Source organism: Rana temporaria, chromosome 6 (assembly GCF_905171775.1).
Source record: "Rana temporaria chromosome 6, aRanTem1.1, whole genome shotgun sequence".
Classification (NCBI taxonomy): domain Eukaryota; kingdom Metazoa; phylum Chordata; class Amphibia; order Anura; family Ranidae; genus Rana; species Rana temporaria.
In genome coordinates, this window is record NC_053494.1 from 110,124,127 (window position 1) to 110,146,803 (window position 22,677).

At 37.8% G+C, this 22,677-nt stretch overlaps 1 protein-coding gene across 1 annotated transcript in view; it reads right to left on the minus strand.

The window, feature by feature from the left end:
* Positions 1 to 22,677, minus strand: part of COL3A1 (collagen type III alpha 1 chain) — a 108,828-nt gene that overhangs the window by 16,704 nt on the left and 69,447 nt on the right. Inside the window, exons 16-34 of the mRNA XM_040357174.1 lie at positions 21,329 to 21,427; positions 21,197 to 21,241; positions 19,638 to 19,736; positions 18,296 to 18,349; positions 18,113 to 18,220; positions 15,099 to 15,152; positions 14,910 to 15,008; positions 13,301 to 13,354; positions 12,905 to 13,003; positions 12,439 to 12,492; positions 12,303 to 12,356; positions 11,340 to 11,393; positions 10,779 to 10,832; positions 10,600 to 10,644; positions 8,481 to 8,579; positions 7,825 to 7,932; positions 7,683 to 7,736; positions 4,674 to 4,727; positions 2,096 to 2,149 (exon numbers count right to left, since the gene is read on the minus strand). Coding sequence (XP_040213108.1) covers positions 2,096 to 2,149; positions 4,674 to 4,727; positions 7,683 to 7,736; positions 7,825 to 7,932; positions 8,481 to 8,579; positions 10,600 to 10,644; positions 10,779 to 10,832; positions 11,340 to 11,393; positions 12,303 to 12,356; positions 12,439 to 12,492; positions 12,905 to 13,003; positions 13,301 to 13,354; positions 14,910 to 15,008; positions 15,099 to 15,152; positions 18,113 to 18,220; positions 18,296 to 18,349; positions 19,638 to 19,736; positions 21,197 to 21,241; positions 21,329 to 21,427 — 1,341 coding nt within the window. The remainder of the gene's footprint in view (positions 1 to 2,095; positions 2,150 to 4,673; positions 4,728 to 7,682; positions 7,737 to 7,824; positions 7,933 to 8,480; positions 8,580 to 10,599; positions 10,645 to 10,778; positions 10,833 to 11,339; positions 11,394 to 12,302; positions 12,357 to 12,438; positions 12,493 to 12,904; positions 13,004 to 13,300; positions 13,355 to 14,909; positions 15,009 to 15,098; positions 15,153 to 18,112; positions 18,221 to 18,295; positions 18,350 to 19,637; positions 19,737 to 21,196; positions 21,242 to 21,328; positions 21,428 to 22,677) is intronic.

The following is a 22,677-nucleotide window of genomic DNA, read 5'->3' on the forward strand; positions in this document are numbered from 1 at the left end:
TTTTGTCAGTCCTAGGCCATCAAATCTCTCCAGACCAAACATGGTTTATGCCTGACAAAGCTGCAGATAATAATCTTAGGTGGGTTTATACCCATTAACAACTGGGCCCCGAGATCTCAATGGGGGAAATCCTAGTATACTTGGATTTAGAAAAGGTTTTCGATTTGGTGTATTGGCAAAACATGCAGGGGGTCTTGCCTGGGTTTGGCTTTGGCCAAATTTTCCTCAAATGGATTTCATTATTATATAGCAACCCAGTGGCTGCAGTCAAAATCAATGGGATAATATCTGATTTTTTTCAAGTAGCTAGGAGTACTTAGCAGGGACACCCGTTATCCCCAGGCCTATTTACATGAATGATAGAACCATTGGCTGTGGCTCTGAGAGTATCTTCTTAAGTGAAGGGAATCCAAGTGGGTGTGTTGGAGGAAAAAACTGTGTTATATGCCAACAACATGGTCCTCTTTCTACAAGATTCTGACTTGTCACTGGCTTTGGCTCTGACCAGAATAGATATATTTGCCGGTTCTCTGACATGAAAGTTAATTGGGGTAAATCTCAAATTTACCATTGAAGGTCCCCTGCCCAACTATGAGGTCCCCTGCTGCTTGTGTGCTTCAGAGAATTGATCGGGTGAAAAATATGGTGGTTGATTTTATCAAATGCTGTCTCAGACTTTATCCCCCTAAATGTCACTTAAGTAATACAAACCCTTGAGCACCGCATTCAAACTTGGCGGAATCTACCTCTTTCCCTAATTGGGAAAATGATTTTGTTGAAAATTTAATTTCTCCCTGTTTTTTTATACATGTTTAGTAACTCGCCCATCTGGATTCTTAAAACTGTATTTAAGACTATATGCAAATTAGTGTCTGATTTGCTGTGGCATGGGGGTGCCCATCATATCTAACTGCAAATACTGCAAGGACCTTGGAAGGAAAGGGGGTTGGCAGTACCCAATTGCTCATGCTATTTTCTAGCAGGGCAGTTGGTCTTTGTACATAGGTGGCTTATGCAGCCAGAGGATGATGCAGCTGTTTCACTGGAGGCGGCAATTGTGGGATCCTATTAGGCATGATCTCATCTGTTGTTTTGTGGGTGCAGGGCTCCTTACCCCCTCATGGTGTTCATGCGGTCTGTTGTTAGGGCATGGAAAGTGTACAGAAGGGCAGAAATGAATAATGATGGGGTGGTTTCTCCACATATGCCATTATAGAAAAATCCCCAGCTGTCTCATTTTTACTTTTACCCTGACCCCATTCTTTGGACAAAGTTCATAAAGTTTGTGTAAGATACAAGCATGTGTGGAATATAAGACGTAGGTATGATATACAGAACTAAGAATTGTAATACTTCACTAATCACATGCTTATTCCAGACCAGTAATAGGCAGGCTACATTTTAGGTATAATAACCTACAATTAGTTATTCAGTCAATTCCTATTAGACATTATATTAGATTATTATGAGCAACTTTCATTAATACAATTGTTCTGGAGTGAACGAGCCCCAAAGACTTATTGGGGAAGAGGGTGGAAAAGAAACTTATTGGAACTAACTGTTAATTGTGTATTCAGATTTTGTCAAGTTAAACTGAGGTACTGTATACAATAATTAAACCTTTTGGTTGTGTTAGGGCATCAGTTGCCCTTAACCTGGCCTTGCTTGCAATAGATACAGAGGACCCACCCCATATGCACTGCCTGTACTACCTTGCCAACAGATTCCATCTGCTTACAATTGCATTTTCGCTTATGAAGTGACAGGCAGGTGAGCAGCTTTGGTTTATTACAGGAGCATGAATGTTGTAGCTGGGATCCCTGGACATTATTATTAATATACAAAATGCATATAGCGCAAACAGTTTGCGCAGAGCTTTACAATGTAGAGGGAGGACAGTACAATTACAATACAGTTAAATACAAACGGGACGGGAGGGCCCTGCTCATGGAGCTTGGACATTAACTGGTTCCTAGGCTCCTGCCTTGTGAATGTTCTGTCCCAAATTCAAGTACCATATTTTGTCTAGCTATCAGTCATCTGCAATACGTCATTATAATTTTCTGTTTCAATCAAAAAGGTTTAAAATACTTACAGGACCACCACGTGCACCAACAGGCCCAGGAGGTCCAGCTGAACCACCTTCACCCTGTAAAAGCACATAAATAAAAGAAGAACTTTAGTCAAGAGATATATTAAAATGTAAATGTACATAGGATCACATAAAATGTATGGAAACCTCAACAGTGAGCTTTGTGCATTTGCTCACTTTTGTTCTTTTAACAATGCCATTGAATTTGTTTTGTTATATCTGTTTGGTAAGTGTAAAAAGCACACTGTTGATCCTGTCAGAAATATTGTGAACTGTTATATTCCTGTGCTGCAGTCTTATCGGTTAACATTATTCCCAGCTCTCACTGTGGACTACAACATTCCTTCCTCTCTATGTTATGGAGAACAGGAGAGGGGCCGTGCTTCTTCAGCAGGGTTGACTAGCTCTGATGAAGGGGCATGGCTGCAGAACATGTTGGTAGAATGCTTCATTTTCCAGGATACAATATTGGTATTTGCTAACTAGCGAATGATTTCAGTTTTTCTATTGTTATTTCCAGAAGCATGTTATCTGCACTCCTGCCCTCTCCTTATGTTGATTGCTTACAGGCATACCCCACTTTTAAGTACACATTGGGGTTTATTTACTAAAGCTGGAAAGTGCAAAATCAGACTCACTTCTGCAAAGAAACCAATGAGCTTCCAGGTTTTATTACCAAAGCTTAATTGAACAAGCTGGGGTAAGAAGCTCATTGCTTTCCATGCAGAAGTGAGCCTGATTTTGCAATTTCCAACTTTAGTAAATAAACCCCATTGTGTACTTAAAAGTGGGGTATGTCTGTAGTGAGAGTAGACATAGCAAAGTTTGTTGCCATCTGGTACCCTGCAGGAGGAGGTTTATGCCTTGATCCAAGTTAACGTTTGTAAGTACAACGTTTATAAATTTTTTTTTATAAATAAGTTTTATTTGCACTAACCAGCAGGGCCACTGATAAGATAGAACAGCCAGCCCTCAGTACATAAGGGGGGCCCGGGCACCTGCTGAGCAGGAGGGCCAGCTCTACTGTCTTACTGCAGACACTGATACTCTTCTGCCTCCTCCTACAGCGCTTCTGGCTTCTCCTCCACTCCCTCCCTCCCTCCAGCTGTGCTGCAGGGGGATCAGTTCCGAGCCCCCATCCTCCTGCTTTCCGGGTTCCCCCTTTGCACCCCTCTTCCCTGCAGCTTTCCGGCTTCCCTCCTCTCCCGCCAGAAGCTGCTTCAGGCATACAAGAGAATGTTTCAGGATGGAGAGCAGGAGAAGGGGCCGATAAATACATCACATAATAATGATTTTAGTGTATATTTTTAGCTAAAATATGATTTGGTATTTTGTGGCGAGGGGGGAGTGGGACCCCGTTAGGTAAGCTGTATGGGGCCCCCGTAATTTCTAACAGCAGCCCTGCTAACCAGTGTGTTTTGTTTTTACCTTAGATACACTTTAAGTCTACTCACAATGGGCCAGATTCACGTAGCGCAGCGGATCTATAGATCCGCTCGATCTACGTGAATTAAGATCCGCTCCTGCAAGTTTAGGAGGCAAGTGGCTAATTCACAAACAACTTACCTCCAAACTTGCGACGGCGGATCCTAACCCCCGGCGGAATTCAAATTCCGCGGCTAGGGGAGTGTACTATTTAAATCAGGCGCGTTCCCGCGCCGATTTAAATGCGCAGGCGCCGTCCGCGAAATTTTCCAGCGTGCATTGCTCCCACTGACGTCGCTAGGACGTCAGTGGTTTCGACGCTTACGTAAACGACGTCCGTCCGTATTCGAGAACGACTTACGCAAACGACGTTAAAAAATTCAAATTCGACGCGGGAACGCCGGCTATACTTAACATTGGCTGCGCCTGATAAAAGAAGGAGTAAGTATACGACGGGTACGCCGCTACGGAAACGTCGTAAGAAGACTGCGTCGGGTCCGCGTACGTTCGTGAATTTGCGTATCTCGCTGATTTACATATTATTTATCGTAAATCAGCAGGAACGCCCCCCGGCGCCATTTTTAAATTTAAAAATAGATCCGACAGTGTAAAACAGTGTAACACTGTCGGATCTAGCCCTATCTATGCGTAACTGATTCTATGAATCAGGCGCATAGATAGGACCAGTGTAAGTCAGAGATACGATGGTGTATCTGTAGATACACCGTCGTATCTCTTTGTGAATCTGGCCCAATGTATTAGTTTTAATTTGTGCTTCAGAAGCCCATTTGCAAAATGTTTACATTAAAGCACCTATGGCAAAAAAAGTGCTTCTAGAACTATTTTTTAAATGTTCAGAAATATCAAGGAGGCCTTTGGATTGTAACAGCTGAAAACTGTTGTGGATCATTTGCACTCTTCAGGACAGTACATACAAAAATAAAATAGACAGAATAGTAGTCAGACATTGTTTGATACCTATCTCTTACTAAATGGTGTATTTATTCCAAAACTTTCCCTTTAATAAAACATTTGAATGTAAATATATGGTATACAGATTACAATCTAAACTAGATTATAGCACCCTTAAATGGGTTGTAAAGGACAATTTTAAACATGGTTAAATTAACACATCACATTTGAACAGTTGCATTACCTTGTCTCCAGATGGACCAGCAGGACCAGGGGGGCCAATGGGGCCAGTAGAACCCTAAATAATAATAATAAAAAAAAATAAGTATTTTATGCTGGATCTCAATAAATTGAAACTGTGATAGCTGAATCTGGCTGAATTTTTTTCTCAGGCTCTTCAAACACAAATTTCACAATGTATTACCATTAATTAGCTATCTATGTTACACATTTTTGGAAACATTGTACAGTAAATATTTTATAGATTATAATAAAAAAAAGTATTAATACTTCTTCTATGCTCCCTATCACCCCTAAATCTATCAATACTAGACTGCTATAGTATACATTACCCCAAATATATCAATAAATTAATAATATTATTTCTGCAGGCCTGTAGTCCACTATGTCCAAGGTCTGCATCACATGAGTAAAGACACCTCAGCAAGTCCAGAGAGAGTTGCCGATTGGTTAACACTGCTTATGAGCTTTACCAATAGCTCTAATAGCACATACATATTGTAAGTGGATTTCTTTCTTCAGGTTTCATGCATTTTCAGTGCCATTTTTCATGCATCTACATGCATTTTCATCATGCATTTTCTCAAATGATGTGCCTAGCATCCAGGGAGGTGTGAAAAGGAAGAGCACGTGGCCTTTTGTGAGGTCTGAGTAATCATTTATTTGCAGCACTTTTTATGCACTCCCATTGTCTTCAATTGGCCCCCAATGCACATTGACAGTTGAATAAATGCATCTGAAGTATTTTTTATAATGCACCACATCTACAGGTGTATCTCATGAAATTAAAATATCATCAAAAAGTTACAGAAATAAATTAATGAAGTTCAAAAAGTGAAACTCATATATTTTATATAGATGCGTTACACACAGAGTGATATATGTTAAGCATTCTTTTGATGATTATGGCTTACAGCTAGTGAAAACCCAGAATTCAGTTTCTCTGAAAAATAGAATATTACAATATTAAGTTGCATGAGGTCCAGTCAGCGCAGCCCTCTACCAGGAAATTCTAGAGCACTTCATGCTTCCCTCTGCTGACCAGCTTTATGGAGATGCTAATTTTATTTTCCAGCAGGACTTGGCACCTGCCAACACTGCCAAAACTACCAATACCTGGTTTAATGATCATGGTATCACTGTGCTTGATTGGCCAGCAAACTCGCCTGACCTAAACCCCAATTGAGAATCTGTGGGGTATTGTTAAGAGGAAGATGAAAGACACCAGACCCAACAATGCAGACAAGCTGGAAGCCACTATCAAAGAAACCTGGGCTTCCATAACACCTCAGCAGTGCCACAGGCTGATCACCTCCATGTATTGTGGCATTAATGCAGTAATTCGTGCAAAAGGAGCCCTGACCAAGTATTGAATGCTTACTATACTATACTATACTATACTATACATACATACTTTTCTGTAAGCCAACATTTCTGTAACAAAAATGTATTTTTAATTTTTTTTGGTCTTATGTAATATTCAAATTTTCTGAGATACTGAATTGTGGGTTTTCACTATCTGTAAGCCATAATCATGAAAATTAAAAGAAAGTAATGCTTTAAATATATCACTCTGTGTGTAACACATCTATATAAATTATATGAGTTTCACTTTTTAAATTAAATTACTGAAGTAAATGCACTTTTTGATGATATTCATTTTTTTTAGATGAACCTGTATGGGACTTAGTCCCATTGAAAAGAGTGGGATGACACATAACATGCATTTTTATGCATTGTAACGCACTCTACTGAGAATTGGTGTGAACAGGGTTTGAAGCAGTGTTTTTCAACCTGTCTTTTTAAGTCAAGGAACCCTTTTAAAATTGTGCACAATCCTGGGGCACACAACTCTGAGGGCTTGTTCACACAAGGAAGTGTGTCTGAGCACAAGTGCTTTTTGCAAGTTCCCATGTGTTGCATTTTTATTAGGTAGCTCTATGCTTTTAAAACATGCAAAAAAGGTGCTGCAATGATTTTTCAATTTCTTAACAGGCAAAGACTGGCATGATTTTTAAATCGTGTCCCACCAAAATGCATGGTAGTGTGGTTGCTCTGTTTGTGTGTGAGTAGTAATAAGAGTTTTGTGAATGGCACAGAGGGAAGAATGGTGTGAGAGAGCAGCACAACCTTTTTCAGTAGTGGAGACTGCTGATAAACTTAAAAGCCCCATGAGATAGTCACTCTAGACCAGCGGTCATCAACCATGTCCTCAGGGCCCACTAACAGGCCAGGTTTGCAAGATAACTGAAATACATCACAGGTGATATCATTTGCTGCTCAGTGATTGCAGTATTCTAGTCTGCATCTCCCCAAGGTAATACATAAAATATGGCCTGTTAGTGGGCCCTGCGGACAAAGTTGATGACCACTGCTCTAGACAGTATCTGACAGCTCTGAAAGGGGGTAATAAATCTTTGTTTTTTGCCAGAAGCAGTTGCCTGACAGTAATAGGATGTACACCATTACACACAACAAATGTTTTGGGTGCTGTTTCCCAACAAAAAGGTTAAACTTTGACAAAAGAGGTTGTGTAATTGGAAAGAGTGGTCACAAATATTTAGAAGTGACATTTTACAATGTTGGGATTATCTGATTGCCATGGGGGATCCCAAAGTAATTATTTCCCTGTTGGAAGAAATGAAGGGTTTTTGGCTTCCCCTGGTTTAAGGTTTGAAAGATTACTAATGACTGACTGTATTCCTTCACACTTTTTAAGGGGTTTATTGCTTTGGGACTACCACCATTATCAAGTGGTCTTGTTCATACTTTTTTAAAAATTAAACACTTTATAAATTAGTGAACACTGATTTAAAAAAAACAGACATTAGCTTTTATAAATCTCAGAGCATAAAAAAAAAGTTACTTACGTGCCATAATGCTATATTACTTATGTGCCATATGTACATAATCATGTACATTAAACAACATGTCCTTTTCTTGTGCAGGACCCAAAACACACACCTGAGCAGATGTGTTTTCTAATACATTATACTGGGCTACACAAACTCACTCTCAATCCATCTTTTCCAGGTGATCCATCTCCGCCTCTGCTTCCACCTTCTCCCTAAAAAAAAAGTTATTTAATTAGGACAAAACACATCTGTATATATTGTGTGAAAAAATCAATACATAAATTAAAGCTTGATACTGACCTTTTCACCTTTTGGCCCAGGATTTCCAAAGCCTCCTCTTTCTCCAGGCATGCCTTGAAGACCAGGTGGTCCCATTGCACCACCGGGCCCAGGTGGTCCAGCAGGTCCCTGTGTGTGTTCCACATGAGTGAGTTTAAAACGCATTTTAAACAACATAAGCTTTATTGTCTCTAGATAAATCATTTGTCTTTATATTTGTGTTATATTTTTTCTTCCTTTTTCAAAAGAATAAACAAAATGAGCTAAATGGGTGCAGCATTAAGTTCTACTGTATATAAAGCATATTGATCCTGCAGATAAATGCACACATATGTATGCATTGGTTGGGAAGTGGTATTCTTACATTTTTAAATAAAAGCCCTCACAGCTGAATCTCCCTACATATCTACAGGATTAAACTGCCTAGCAAGAAATGTTATTTTACATACTCTGTACATACCCTATACAGAAGTAAACTTGAATTGTTCAGAGAAGACTTTAAGTACCCATCCCTGATGTTATAGCTAAAATAGAACTGCTACTATCAAAATAAAGCATCAATAAATAAACAAATACAAAATACCCATACCTAACATGATTTTACCCCACCTAATACATTTCTGAAGGCTCAGTAACTCATCTTTTTTATTTTTTTTATTTCTGTTATTTGTTATTACCTTCCCGCCATCTGGACCTGGAGGACCAGAAGCACCTCTAGTACCAGTAGTTCCAGGAGGACCTTGCAGACCTCTTTCACCGGGAATGCCATTTTCACCCTAAGATGGAGAACATAAATTATATAATATTTATATCATATTAGTGCCCCGTAACATGTCACTTATATACTTAATGCTTACTTTCTACAGTATATGACAAAAGTACTTGAGCAAACTATGATATCCCCACTTACAGTGAGTATAATATACTAGCTAAATGACAACAACTTCTGTTGTTCCTTACTGCCTTGTTTCTTTCTTTACCATTCTCATAACCATTTAGTGCCGGTTCACACAGGGGCAACCCAACTTACAGCGCTACTTTACAAGGCGCCTTCAGCGTGACTTCAGCGCAACTTGGAGCAACTTACAACGTGTCTTGAAGTTGCCTCCAGGACAGGTGACTTTAGCTGTGGCCAATCACAGAATAATCAGCTCTGTGGGAGGGAGGGGTTTGCCTGGGTAAACAATTTTCTTTTCCAGTAAAGTTGCTTCAGTTAAGATGTGATCTGACTTTGGAGGCAACTTCCATTGAAATCTATGGGTACAAGTTGCCTGGAAGTCACCTTGAAGTAGTACAGGAACCTTTTCTGAAGTCGGAGCGACTTCAGTAGTGTACATTAAGACGGCTCAATTGAATTTCTCATGTCGCGTGACTTGGGGCGACTTGGGGCGACACAAGTTGGATCCCAAGTCGTGGTAGTGTGAACTGGCACTTAGGGTATTTTCTACAAACAAGTAGCACTATTTCCTCAAAGATTTCAAAGCCAAAAAGCCAATATCAGCACCACACACCTTGCACCTGGCAGGTTATTTAAAAGAAAGAGAATTAACTGTTTCCATGGACACCCCCTTGTTTAAAAATAAGCACAATGCCAAGCAATCATCATCTCACCTCATCTGCAGCACTCTGTGACTATTATAAAGGGTTTTACAACACTCTTATTAACCATATCCACTCTCGAGATGGGTTTTAACCACCCATCTAATGTGTTAATCAGGTAAAAAAGAAACAAATAAGAAAGATTGCATAAAAGACAATCAATGGAAGCCTTAAAAAAAAACATACTTTTGCATTAACAAATATTTACTGTGGGTTGACTAGTGAATCTTGTCATGAATTTATTCCTTGAAAAAAATAGCCAGTTTTATGTAGTTTTTAATTTGTAAAGAGATGTTCCAAAATATGTCCATTTAGGCCTCATGTACACTGTTGCTGGTAAACTGAAGTTTAGGAGCAGTTGGGCATTTTTTTAAACTGCTCCTGAACTTTCCCCTATGTTATCTTATCAGTACATGTACACTGGTTCATTTATAGTCGTTTCTAGTCAGTTGTGTTTAAAGGCTTTTTCTGTAACCCAAAAAAATGCATTCAGAAGCTGTGTTTAGAGGCAGTTGAAGTGCCAAACTCTGCTAAACAGGGCAACTCACGTTTAGTAGTGTTTCATTTACAGACGTTTTTCATTTTAACAAATATAAAAATAAAAAAATTCAAATGCTTCTCGACGCAAACGCGGCTAAACACAGCATGTAAACGCGCCAAAACGGCCGTTTTTAGACACTGGTTTCTAGCTGTCAAGTTAAATCGTTCAGGAGAGGTTGAACAACGTTCCATGTACATGAAGCCTAAGTCTTTTAGGCTTTGTGGCATGAACACTGATTAGAGCTTATCATCTTCTATATATGAAATACACTAGCAGCACTTAGAAGCATGGTTTCTTTGTAAGTGTTTTTTGTTGTAAGCAGACTTAGTATGACCCCTAATGTTCTGAACCCCCCAAAACAACAAAAATGCTCTTGTTTCTGGAGCATGTACTTATATTTCAATTGGCACCATTTTTATATAACATTTTTATTAAACCCCAAGGCTCATATTCTAAATGTATTCCCCTATATATCTTTAAAATGCAATGATCGCATCCATTGTTAATGTATCCTAAATTGATGACTGAGACCAATAAGCAATAGCCAGGCTCAGATGAATAAAGTATATATTTCCATAGACAATGGCACCCACTACCAACTAAAAGGTATACAGTCAATAAAAAGGTTAATTAGAATTTATGAATCTAGAACTCACTTTGCCACCTGGGGTTCCAGGACCACCAACTTCACCTTTAGGTCCCTGCAAGTAACATAGATTGGATATATGTATTATGGAGCAGTTTACTCAAAATACATAAATACTTACATTCAAAGAAATAATTTTTTAGGGTACACATATATCAGACTTTATAAGGGAGTGAAAGTGTAACTTACTGCTTCACCAGGTTTTCCATTTTCTCCGGCGGGTCCAGGAGATCCTGGCAGGCCCTGTCAAAATAATACATAATTAATATTATTCCAATGTCGCATCTTTTAAACTTTTGCCTCATGCAAACTTTAGTACCCAATTTGAAATCAACATATATGACATATATGAACACATTTATTTTTCCAAAATGCTGATTAAATAGGAAAAACATAAGAGGATTTGAAATATCCAGTGTAGTGATTGAACAAATAAGCCTCATGCCGATATCCAGTGTCTGGTCCAAAATATCAATAATTGTTGGATGGCCTGACTATAAAATCTTAAATGCGCTTTGCTTTAAAAATGTTTTACAATTTAATGTAGCTAGATGCAAAAATGTGGCTATACCAGCTATAGAAGGTAACATTCACATGATGTCAATAAAATATTTAGGAATTTGAATATTAATTACATGCTCAAGAACTATATCACTCATTTGTGTTTTGTACTACAGTAAATATAAATATTAACAGGCTGGAAAATGTATTGTTTTTATAAACAGGTTACAAAAAAAGGTCTGGCAATACCTGGAAGCCAGCTTGTCCAGGTGCTCCTGGTTCTCCTCGTTCACCTGTAGGCCCCTACAAAAGATAAACGGTATATTAGTAATAGCAAATAGGAACTATTAGTGTTTGGATCTAGGTATTGATTTGTTATCTTCTTAGTATCTTCTAAGTTATTGCCTCAGCAATTAATTACAATGTCACTAATGTCATTAATCCACCACCTTTAAGCTTCATATGTGTATATGATAATAGTAATACCAAAACTTAATCTAAATTTTATAACAGGGATAGTATATTATGTCTTCTTCCAGCTATCATTGCAGCATTAGCTAAACAATCTTCATGCTGATGATTTTCTGGCAAAAGACACCACAATAACATCAGCTTTAACATTTCCAGTAACAATATAACAGAGCTGATAATGTGCATTATTGTGAATAAAACTACACTGATATATTCATTTTATTTGCAAGGCTATTTACTTTACTATGGAACTGTTTCTGTTCTACAGTATTTCAATTGCTCTTGAAAACTACAACCAGAACTAAGTTTGACATTTTAGAAGGTTGTAAGTGATATTTGTCTGAAACTGAAACATCTTTCATTTTTAAACGACATACAGTAATATTTTAGACCAAAGTACAAGGTTTAGGCAGCATAACTGATGCACATTACAACCCTGTTAAACGTCAAATGTTATTTCTTGTAATCCTACAAAATACCCTTTATTTCATCATAGATTATTGTGCCCCCTTGCCTTTTAAAAACATTCATAGTTAAAAAAAACTCTGTGATATTTGTGTTAAGCATCTATTGCACACTTATTGTTCAACAAGTGTGTGCTATTATTTTAATTTTCTTTGAAAATGGTCAGGTGGTATTCTAGATTTTATTCAATTTTGCCTAACTTTGAATATTGACTGGACCTCAGAAATGTGAGTTTATATATTCCTGCTCATTCTACATAGCGATAACAGTACTTACTGCTGCACCCGGAGGACCCTGGGCTCCCGAGTCACCGCTCTTCCCAGGAAGACCCTGATAAAGAAAAAAAAGGCATATTAGATTATAGGAATAAAAACACTCGAAATATAATTAATATAAAAAGCACAACACTTACCTGTGGTCCAGCAGATCCAGGACCACCCCTTTCTCCATTTTTACCAGGTTGACCCTAAAATAAGACACACATAGTTAACGTAGAAGTGATATCATATGTTAAAGGCCAATAATCTAAAACTAAGGGTCACTAATGGGTTCAATAACCCAGTAACATTTTAAATCTCTCAAAGTATTCAGTTGCAAGATTTTCAGTTGTGGTCTTCTGCCATAAGGCTAGAAAGGCAGTTCTTTATAAATGCGTTTTCCAGCTGTACTGTTTATCTCAGTTTTTGTAATCACCATAGCGGCTAGACAATACTGGGAATTTTAGTGGGGATATCCTGCCACTTGGGATGCCAAGGAAATTTGTTGGCTACTGATTCAACTTGCCAAAAGCAATGCAAACTTCAAATATCAGTTTTGTTTTAAATGTTTATAAGATTTACAACAAGCATGCCATTTTGTAAACATTAGAAAGCACTAACCTCATTACCCTTTGGACCAGGAAAACCCATGACTCCAGGTGAACCTCTTGACCCTGGTGGACCGGGGTTACCAGATCGTCCAGATTCTCCAGCAGGACCCTTACATAGAAGATTGGACATTTTAAGTAGTGAAAATTCATACATTTTTATTTCTAAACAGAAAAGTTTAAAAAAATTACATTTCCGGAATGTAACTGTCACATTGATTGTGCTAGTAGCCAAACTGTCAAACTATACAATAGCTGGTGTCATAAATGATCACATGTACAGCATCATGGCAGTTAAAAATTAAACAGAGGTCAAGATGGCAGCTTCCCTGGCTGAAAACAATAGGAGAGTTAGTTCCACTTGAAACCTTTTTGGTTCTATCTAAAGTTATACTGTTTGAACACTTACTTGGGGCCCTGGTTTGCCATCAGATCCAGGACCACCAGGACTTCCAGTAGAACCCTACAATATAGAAGAAGGCAATGGTTAGCATCCAAAACAGGTAAAGAAACAAAACATATAGTTCCGTCGCCACAGTTTGTCAGTAATGCACACCATATTCTAAGCAAGACTATTGTCAACAAATCTCCATACCAAACAAAACTAGAATTTATAAATTGGTTGATAGGCATATTTTTTACACATAAAATCCTGATACGTGTGCCCCTACAAAACTTGTTTCACTTTGTTACTAGGGGCTTGATATCTTTAATTTTAGAATAAAGATTTACCAATTTCTACCCCTTATCGAATGAAAGTGCTGTTTTCAACCACTACAGCACTCTCACTGAACAGGGTAGAACTAACTAAAAGGGCTTAGTAACAAAGATAAACTAGTTTAAGTGGGACATTCAAAGGCTACCCATAGTAATAGTCTATAATGTTTTTAAAATTACCTATTTTTCCCAATCAAAATTAACCTTCACCAAAGCATAGTCACAGGAACCAAAATGGTGCATATTTTTTTACAATTTTAGTTACACTAGGAGTGTTTTGAATAACACAGAGCCTCATCTCACCCCACCATAACAGAGTACCCATTGCCCATATCCCCCCACTGCTTCATATAGGATAATATCCCTTTCTTTCTTTTCTCGCTTTTTATTTCTCCTATGTATAGGTCATAGTTTGTCTATATAGGTTTCTACTTAGCAGAGCCATGATTAGCTGTTCTTGTTGAACTCGCTACTTAATTCCTAATTTCTTTTATTGTTATAACAAACATGTATACATCCGGACCTGTATGTTCCATGCTGACAATGTGATTGTTTATTTCCTATACTCTCGATCAATCAAATGTCTGGATTTTGTTATTACTTTGTATGACTTAAAAATCTTTAAATAAACAATTTAAAAAAAAAAAAAAAAATAGGAGTGTTTTGAAGATCTTGGTCAGGGTCGGCAACCCATCGATTGCGATCTACCTGTCAGGTAGTGTGGCAAACCTCATTGATTTTTGATCTCTTTCTTGTTTTTCAGGTAGATCTCCACCTCTCAAATGTTACCTACCCCAGATCTAGGTGTCAAGAGTGCAGTGATTTGCTTATTTTTTATTCAGCTTTTATATTTTTTGTACAGATATAAAAATAATAAAATTCTATTTTTTTAGATAAATCATTCACCACCATTATCTTTTTGGCTGTTACAAAGTCCCAGGGGAGACATTTCTTCTTTTTGTTCACACCTGATCTAGGTGGTAGGCAGCACACAGATTTTACATTGACAGGTGTCCATAATGACCATGCAGTTTTACAATCAATGACAAAAGTAACAATTTACAGATTCTAGTTAGGTACGTCCCTAAGCTTTTTAACCTAAGGAGAAAAAGCAGTTAGTTCTGTCTTCATAAGAATAAACAATCAATAGTGTTTATATTATTTCCTTATATCTGGGCTTTGTACACCAACATCACAAAAATGTACATATACTTACACATATATGTAATTATGCAAAAAATGCTGCTGTAATATTTAATAGATGCAAATTATGATTATAAATACATAGAATACATATTTACCCTCATTCCGGGTGGTCCAGGAATTCCATCTCTTCCAGATTCACCAGAACTTCCCCTTGGTCCAGCGCTGCCTGGAGCTCCACGTTCTCCAGGAGGTCCCTATTAACACACAGATGGTTATAATGGCTTAAACGCTATAATATAATTTCATAATTAATATAATAGCCTGAGAAGGTTCTATTTAAATACCTTTTCGCCTGGAATTCCATTGCTGCCTGGGGGACCTCGGAAACCTGGTGTACCCTAAAATGTCACAAAAAAAATGTAAATTGAACATCAATTTCAAATGTTTGCATAATAATAAAATGTGTTTTTGTTAGCATTTTTAAGTTTATTCGTTTAGTTTAGTTCCTCCTTCAAGAGATTTTATTTTCACTTTCCTGTAGTATATGTGCATATGTGTATTGTTTTGTGTATGATCGTCTTCAACAACAATATTACACTATGTGAATTTATAACATTTTCTAAATGATTTTGTTTTGAGTTTTGAAGCAGGTGGCAGATTTCCAAACCATTCAAACTATTTCTGTTTTTTAGCAATGTACATTAACAGAATCACAAATAAAAAACTGAAAAATATGTCCAAGAGTTGTCACATAGTAGTGTGCACTATTGAGGTATTTTTCTGACTACTAAAATTCTAAAAATTACAAAACAAGCCCTATGAACATACCTTAGTAAGTCTACTGAGTAACCTAACAGTCCTTTAAACCTGTAGGGCAGATTCCAGATTTTCTGCATCCAGCATTGGCAGACCCACAACACACCCTACAGTGCAATGTAGGTGATCTATTGATATACAGTATGATTGCTGGTATTGTTGTAATTTTTACTAGGAAAACATTTTTAGGTGATGCCAGTATATATCACTGTGATAGTATACATTTGACAAATTTATCCTGTTGTGGGTGCCCTGGGTCAAACCTAAAGTGTTTCTAAAGCCCAAATTTTTTTTGCGGTTTACCAGTCGTTATATGTTTTTTTGCAACTAAACCCCTGTTTTTAACGCACTGTTAGACAGGTGAATTCAGTTGGTTGCTGATTGGTTGGTAAGTTGAGCTTGGTTATTCTGTTTATTTTTGTTGACATGCGTCCGCCCTTCCAATGCTCCTTGCTGTAAAGACCAGTCATAGGTAGGGGCAGTGACAGTTGTTTTTTTTCTTATATGTTTTGGCTGCAATAATTTTATTTTTTCCCCTTCTTCACCTAGGGTGACAACTCTGACTCACTTTACTGTATATATAGAGTAGCAGCGTTGTAAGAGGGGGCCTTATACTTCATATAAATTAGCTTTTAAACCTGTCAACATTGTTTGAGAAATTCAGTTAAAGCGGAGTTCCACCTAAAAGTGGAACTTCCGCTTTAAGCACTCCTCGCCCCCTTACATGCCACATTTGTAATTTTTTTGGGGGGGAGTGGGTACCTTGCTTTGAGAGGGACTTTGTATCCCACTTCCTGCTTCCATCTCTTGGCCGCCTAGTCGACTCCTCCTCTCCCTCTAGGCAGCCCCTCTCTCTCTGCAATCTTCTGGGACACATCACATGACCCAGAAGATTGCCTGGCCACTAGCAGAGCACAGCCCGACTAGCGCATGCGCAGTGAGCACCCAGCAGTGAAGTCACAAGCTTTCATGGGCCAGGTGCCCACAGACAGTTGCTATGACAGCAGCATGGAGAGGAGGGGGAGAGGAGCGAGGCTCTGAGTGGCTGTATCGCTGGACCATGGGACAGGCGAGTGTCTATTTATTTTGTCTATGTTTATTAAAAGTCAGCAGCTATACTTTTTGTAGCTGCTGACTTTTAATACACTAAAAAAACAAGTGGAACTCCGCTTTAAGTACACAGGGAATTACATGAATACTGAATATCTATCAGGATCAATAGGTATTCTTCTATACTTGCAGAACATGTATTTAGTATGAAACAGAAAACAAATGGAGCCGCCATATATAAACTAAGGGAAAATTCCCTTGCAAAGTGAACAGACTATTTTCCTTCAGTTTTTGTTTTTAAGATTATATATATTTTAATTGTGCACAGACATGGTGGTGCCTGAGATCCTCCTATAGTGCTAGGCCTTTAAGTTTAGAACCTGCAATAGAGTACTTTCTGTCTGCTTATATTAGAAATCTATATGTAAAACAAAAATTCTCCTGTGCTCTGGTGTTTCGCTAAACACGGGTAGTGTGGTTGAGTCTTATGCCGCGTACACACGGTCGTTTTTTGTGATGAAATAAAACAACGTTTTAAAAAAACGTCATTTAAAATGATTGTGTGTGGGCTTTACTTTACTTTACTTTTTCTTCTAAAAAACGACCAAAATTTTTTTTTTCAAAATGTCGTTTTTTGTGTCATAAAAAATGATCGTGTGTGGGCTAAAACGACGTGTAAAACGAAGTTTTTAAACCCACGCATGCTCAGAAGCAAGTTATGACACGAGCTTGAATGGAACAGAGAGCCGTCGTACGTGTTGTACGTAACCGCGTTTTGCTAGAGCATTTTGAAAAAACGATGGTGTGTAGGCAACGTTGTTTTTTAAAATGAAGTTTGAAAAACTTTGTTTTTTTTCATGAGAAAAGACAAAAAACGACCGTGTGTACGCGGCATTAAGGTAAGGTCCAGAGTCTTGCAGCCCTACTCAGAACAGTGGGTGTTCATACGGCTGGAGAAAGAAAAGAAAAAAGGAGGGCGCACTAACCTAGTGCATTACCACTTAAAAGTTTTATTAAAAATAGAATAAAAGCAATAATCCTACTCACAAAAGGAGCTTAGGTAAGCACTTTTCTGACAGTTGAGCTTGGTCTCTTGGCGCCAGCCAGCAGGACTTAATGAAAAGGAGGATCGGACGATACCTCTAACGTCTGAATGGCTGACGCGTTTCTGGGGTGCACCCCTTTCTTCAGAGCCTAGATGGTCTATAGTGGCTCTCTTCTGTGTGCACACAGGCGTCAAGTGACCAAGCTCAACTGTCAGAAAAGCGCGTACCTAAGTTCCTTTTGTGAGTAGGATTATTGCTTTTATTACATTTTTATTAAAACTTTTATGTGGTAATGCACTAGGTCGGTGCGCCCGCCTTTTTTCTTTTCTTTCTCCAGAAATCTATATGTTGCATTTGTAAATATAAGTTATAAAGCTGCATACATTGTATGGTCTAATTATCCCATAGTGCACATTATAATATGAAATGTGTGTGTTATAACTTACTCTTTCTCCTGCAGTTCCTGGTAGACCATTAGTTCCCGGTTCACCATTAGTTCCCTTTTTGCCTTCTTCTCCAGCAGGTCCAGGTGCACCCGGAGATCCAGATTCTCCCTAAAAACAAAAGATTTAATTAGGAAAACAAAAGTTATGGTAATGAGATAGCAAGTGACACAGACTCATACTTACACGTTCTCCTCTTGGACCAGCCTCTCCTTTTCCGCCATCTTTGCCGTTTTCTCCCTAAAACAATAACAAGTAACATAAATGTTGCTCTAGAGAATATATAGTATACAGTATATATATTTCTAATTTATATATATATATATATATATATATATATATATATATATATATATATATATATATATATATACTCAGTACATATTAATTCTCTTTGACAGTAGTCACCCAAGAAGGTGTCCTCATTGGAGGTTCCAATCACCTTCTGCACTGTTGACAACTGTAAAACTTTGGATTTCCCATTTTCTTTTTTTTTTTTACATTTCCAGAGTTGAGCTTTAAGTGTTTGTTTTAATTAGTAAGTTGGAGTACTATCTTTGAGATACAATATCCAGCCATACATGGGTCAAATTCTGAATACATTTTCTTTAGAAAATCAGAAATCTAGTGCGTTTTGTGATCCAATGGTGGCACTATTAAGAAATTCGACCAACCAAGCTTTCAATTTCACCTCATGCTACTACAGCATTTTTTTTATCCTGGCTGGGGTATCTTCTTTTCTTTCCAGGTCACAGTTCATGCACATTTCTTTTTCGATTATATTTCTTGCACGATTCTCCTATCAGTGATTAGAAATTCATAAATTTTTCCACAAATTTCCAACATGCTCAATCACTCAAATCCAATGGCACTACGAAAATCGGCCATTGCTGCAGCCCACTAATGGTGGGAAATTCTTAAGAAAATTCTTAGTTACAATTTGCGTAAGAAAATTATTTTGGAATTTGACCCATGTATGGCCTGTTTTAGGAGCATATTTTTAAGGCAAAGAATATGACTATCAACAAACATTCACTGCAGGGGACTTGTCCAGGAGCAGGTGTTTCAAATTACAGTGATTCATTTACCACCAATAAATGTTTGATGAAAGATGCATTCATTGCTTTATAAATGTGCCCAATAGAGAAATTGGCTTTATTTCTGGGGATATTCTAATAATTCTTCTTCTTATTATGATACATTCACACAGCATTATATGAATGGATGGAATTTCTTTAACACCTCTTGGCCCAATTTATTAATAGCTTCTATAGTATTTATCATCAAAACTTTATCAGACTTGGTTGATAATTACAATTTAATTATTCACCTTTAGCAAGTAAATATCTTTAGTAAATGTGGTGCACTAAATTTGGTGCAAAATTTAAATGGTATCATAAAAAAATACATATTAGCTTTCTGAAAGGAGAACCTAAGAAAAAAATGTCCTAAAATATATTCTTATCCTTTCTGTATAAAACAACAATGTTACTGATAATTTATAATAATCACTATTAGCAGTACTTACTGAAGGACCTCTTAAACCAGGTGATCCATTAGTACCAGGGGGACCTGGTTGACCACGAGCACCACCCAAACCAGGAGCACCAGGAAGACCAGCAGGACCCTTTAAATATAAACGCAGTAAGTCAATCAATTACATCTGTGACAGGTCTGACAATTTATATTCTTGGGTCCCTTAATAATAATTCACAATTCTTCTTAAGGGCCCATTTATACTACTACACTGTTATAATGCACACGGTAGCACACTGTCCCTTCATAAGGGCACCCTGGTACCATTCATTTTAAATGGCATTACAGTATACCTCCAGAACAATGCAGTATGCTACAACATCAGCACTTCTTTGCCTGTGCAGCAAGACCTACATTCTTTGTGTTGAGGTCCATTACAGCCTATCTAACGAAACATGCCTCAATGCATGCCTAAAATGTGGGCACTGTATTGCATGGAGTTTAGGTGTGAGTGGACATCAGAGTTAACTATACAGCTTAGATCTATGACATATAAGCTAACGATTAACACTATGCATACTATATATTATGTAAATAAAAAATAAAGATATTGCCTTGAAACCCAATGAGGTTAAATTTATAATGAGAATACAATGAAGCCGTTGTTCACTTTTCTTCTATATTTTCTTAACTTCCTTACACATGATTAGAATATTGAGGAATAAATATCCTCATTAGATGGAGTGAACATTGCACACATTTAGTTTATCAACTATAATGTATACAATGTGCGCATTAATTTCTTCTTCTATTTCTTTGACAAAATGCTAATCTCTTCTTTTTTGCTATTTTTGATATGTCAAAAATTTTCTAAAAACACAATATGCATGTTTTACAATTCTTTACAAAACTGGAATAAATAAACACACACATGGGACTTTTTTTTCTCTCCCCTGCTCCAGGGGAGGAAAAAGAAGCTTAAAAAATGTACCTTAAGCCGCATTTTACATGTGTGTTTGTGCATATTTTGCGAGTTCGCGCATTTGCCATTATATTGGCTAGATTATTCATTTATTCTAGCCAATAGAATGCATTAAAGCCCAAATGCACCTAAACACAGCTCATGTTCATGTGTGCTTGTACAGGTTTGTTATGTTTTCTGCCCAATCACTCTACTTCTAAACGGGCAAGTGATAGGGTTTTTATTATGCCTCTAAACGCTCTAGCCTCTAAATGCCTGTGAATGCCTATGTTTAAAATTAAATTATACTTAGTTTCAAATGCCTATGCATGCATGGACACATAGGCTTCCATAGAGGGGCAGTTAGAGGCAGAAAAAGATCAAACGCCTTCAAAAGCGGCATTTTTGAGGTCCTGTGTGAATGAGGCCCTAAGATAAGTAAAACATTATACTAACATCTTTTAAACATGTTGAAATGAACAAACTTACAGGTTTTAGTACAATAAATAAAAAGAAGTGATGTGATGTTTAAGGGGTATAGACCCTTGTCTTCAATATGGAGTCCATTGTGTTGTTTAGACCAACGGGACTGACAGGCAGTCACCCCTTAAAATCGCATCGCTTTTTTATTAAGATATAATGACACTTACAATTTCACCTTTACCGCCAGGATTTCCATCTCTGCCAGGAGGACCCTAAAATATAGAGTAAATACATTAGTGTATAACTTTTATTATACCAAACTAAGTTAGATGAATATTTTCATTTTAAAAGTTGCTTACAGAAGGGCCTGTTAAACCAGATGGGCCTTGGGGTCCAATTTCACCTCTAGATCCTGGAGAACCATCAGAACCACGAGAACCAGGAGATCCAGCTTCACCCTGAAAGATGACATAAAAGGGAGTTTCAAGTCAGGGTCATTCTGAGGCAGAAAAATAGTCCTGGCATATAAAGCACATCAGACCACTTCTGTCTAAGTGACTAAGCATTTTCAACTATAGTGTTCCACTAGTGGAAATGTACTGCAGCTACTGCAATGTTGAAACGGATTTAGTGACCCCGCGTATAGAAAAAGTATATTCTACTGGGGATGCATTTAAACTGGTTGACCAGCAACCCACAGAAGCTCACAACATCAGCCCATAAAGTCCCAGACAAACCAACCCTTCTAGAAAAGGGACAATTGACAGAATGGTAGACCAAACCTCAGACAAACAGAGCTATTAGTAAGTAAAGCAAATGCAAGCATGGTTGTGATTTTCTTCAATTAATTTTTTTCAAAATATTCCTATAATCATAAAAGGAAATCTGAATAATTTTTCCCATGTTAAGTTTTAAAGATAAGTTCACCTTCAGGAACATGTTACATGTTCCACCCATTTTTAGGGTGAAATGTGCAACATGTTTCCCCCCTGAACTTCCCCCGTGTGACAGCGGGCTGGGGATCACCCACTGTCACAATTTGAAAAGAGCGCAGCTGTTTGGGGATCCACCCACATGGCTTTGTCCTTCATTCACAGAGTTCTGGGAATGAATAGACTACAAGAACCTGCAGTCTTTGTGGCTGATGGCTTGTAGTACTCAATGAATTACAGCACTGGTGAGCATCCATTGATTCTTCCTGGACTGAAGCAACTGTCTGCCTGTATCGGAAATGTGCTACAGCTACAGTGACAGCCTGCAGGAGCTTAATCGCGGGCATAATGTTTTACAGGCAAAAATAGTAAATGCACATTTTTTTACCACCAAAAAATGTGTATTTATTTTTTATTTTTAAAAGGTGAACTTATCCTTTAAAGAGCAGGTCTGCAAAAAAATAAATACAAAATCAAACCCATCTGAACTTTTAGTTAAAAATCAGCTAAATACAAATCAAGTGAATCAAGGCTGAATCAAGGCTCCCACTCTGTGGCATGTTCGCAGGCTTTTCAGACTGTAGCTGCCTTAAACATAAAAATAAGCTGTAGGACTTTTTCACCTTTTGTTTTGATGCAATTATTCAGTTGGGCGTTAAAAAAAGAGATGTATCCGCTGACACCTGCCTGCCATCGGATCTGACAAGATCCGCTCAAAACTGACAGATGGCGATACGTTCACCATCCGTCCAGCGGATGGGATCAGATGAAAACGG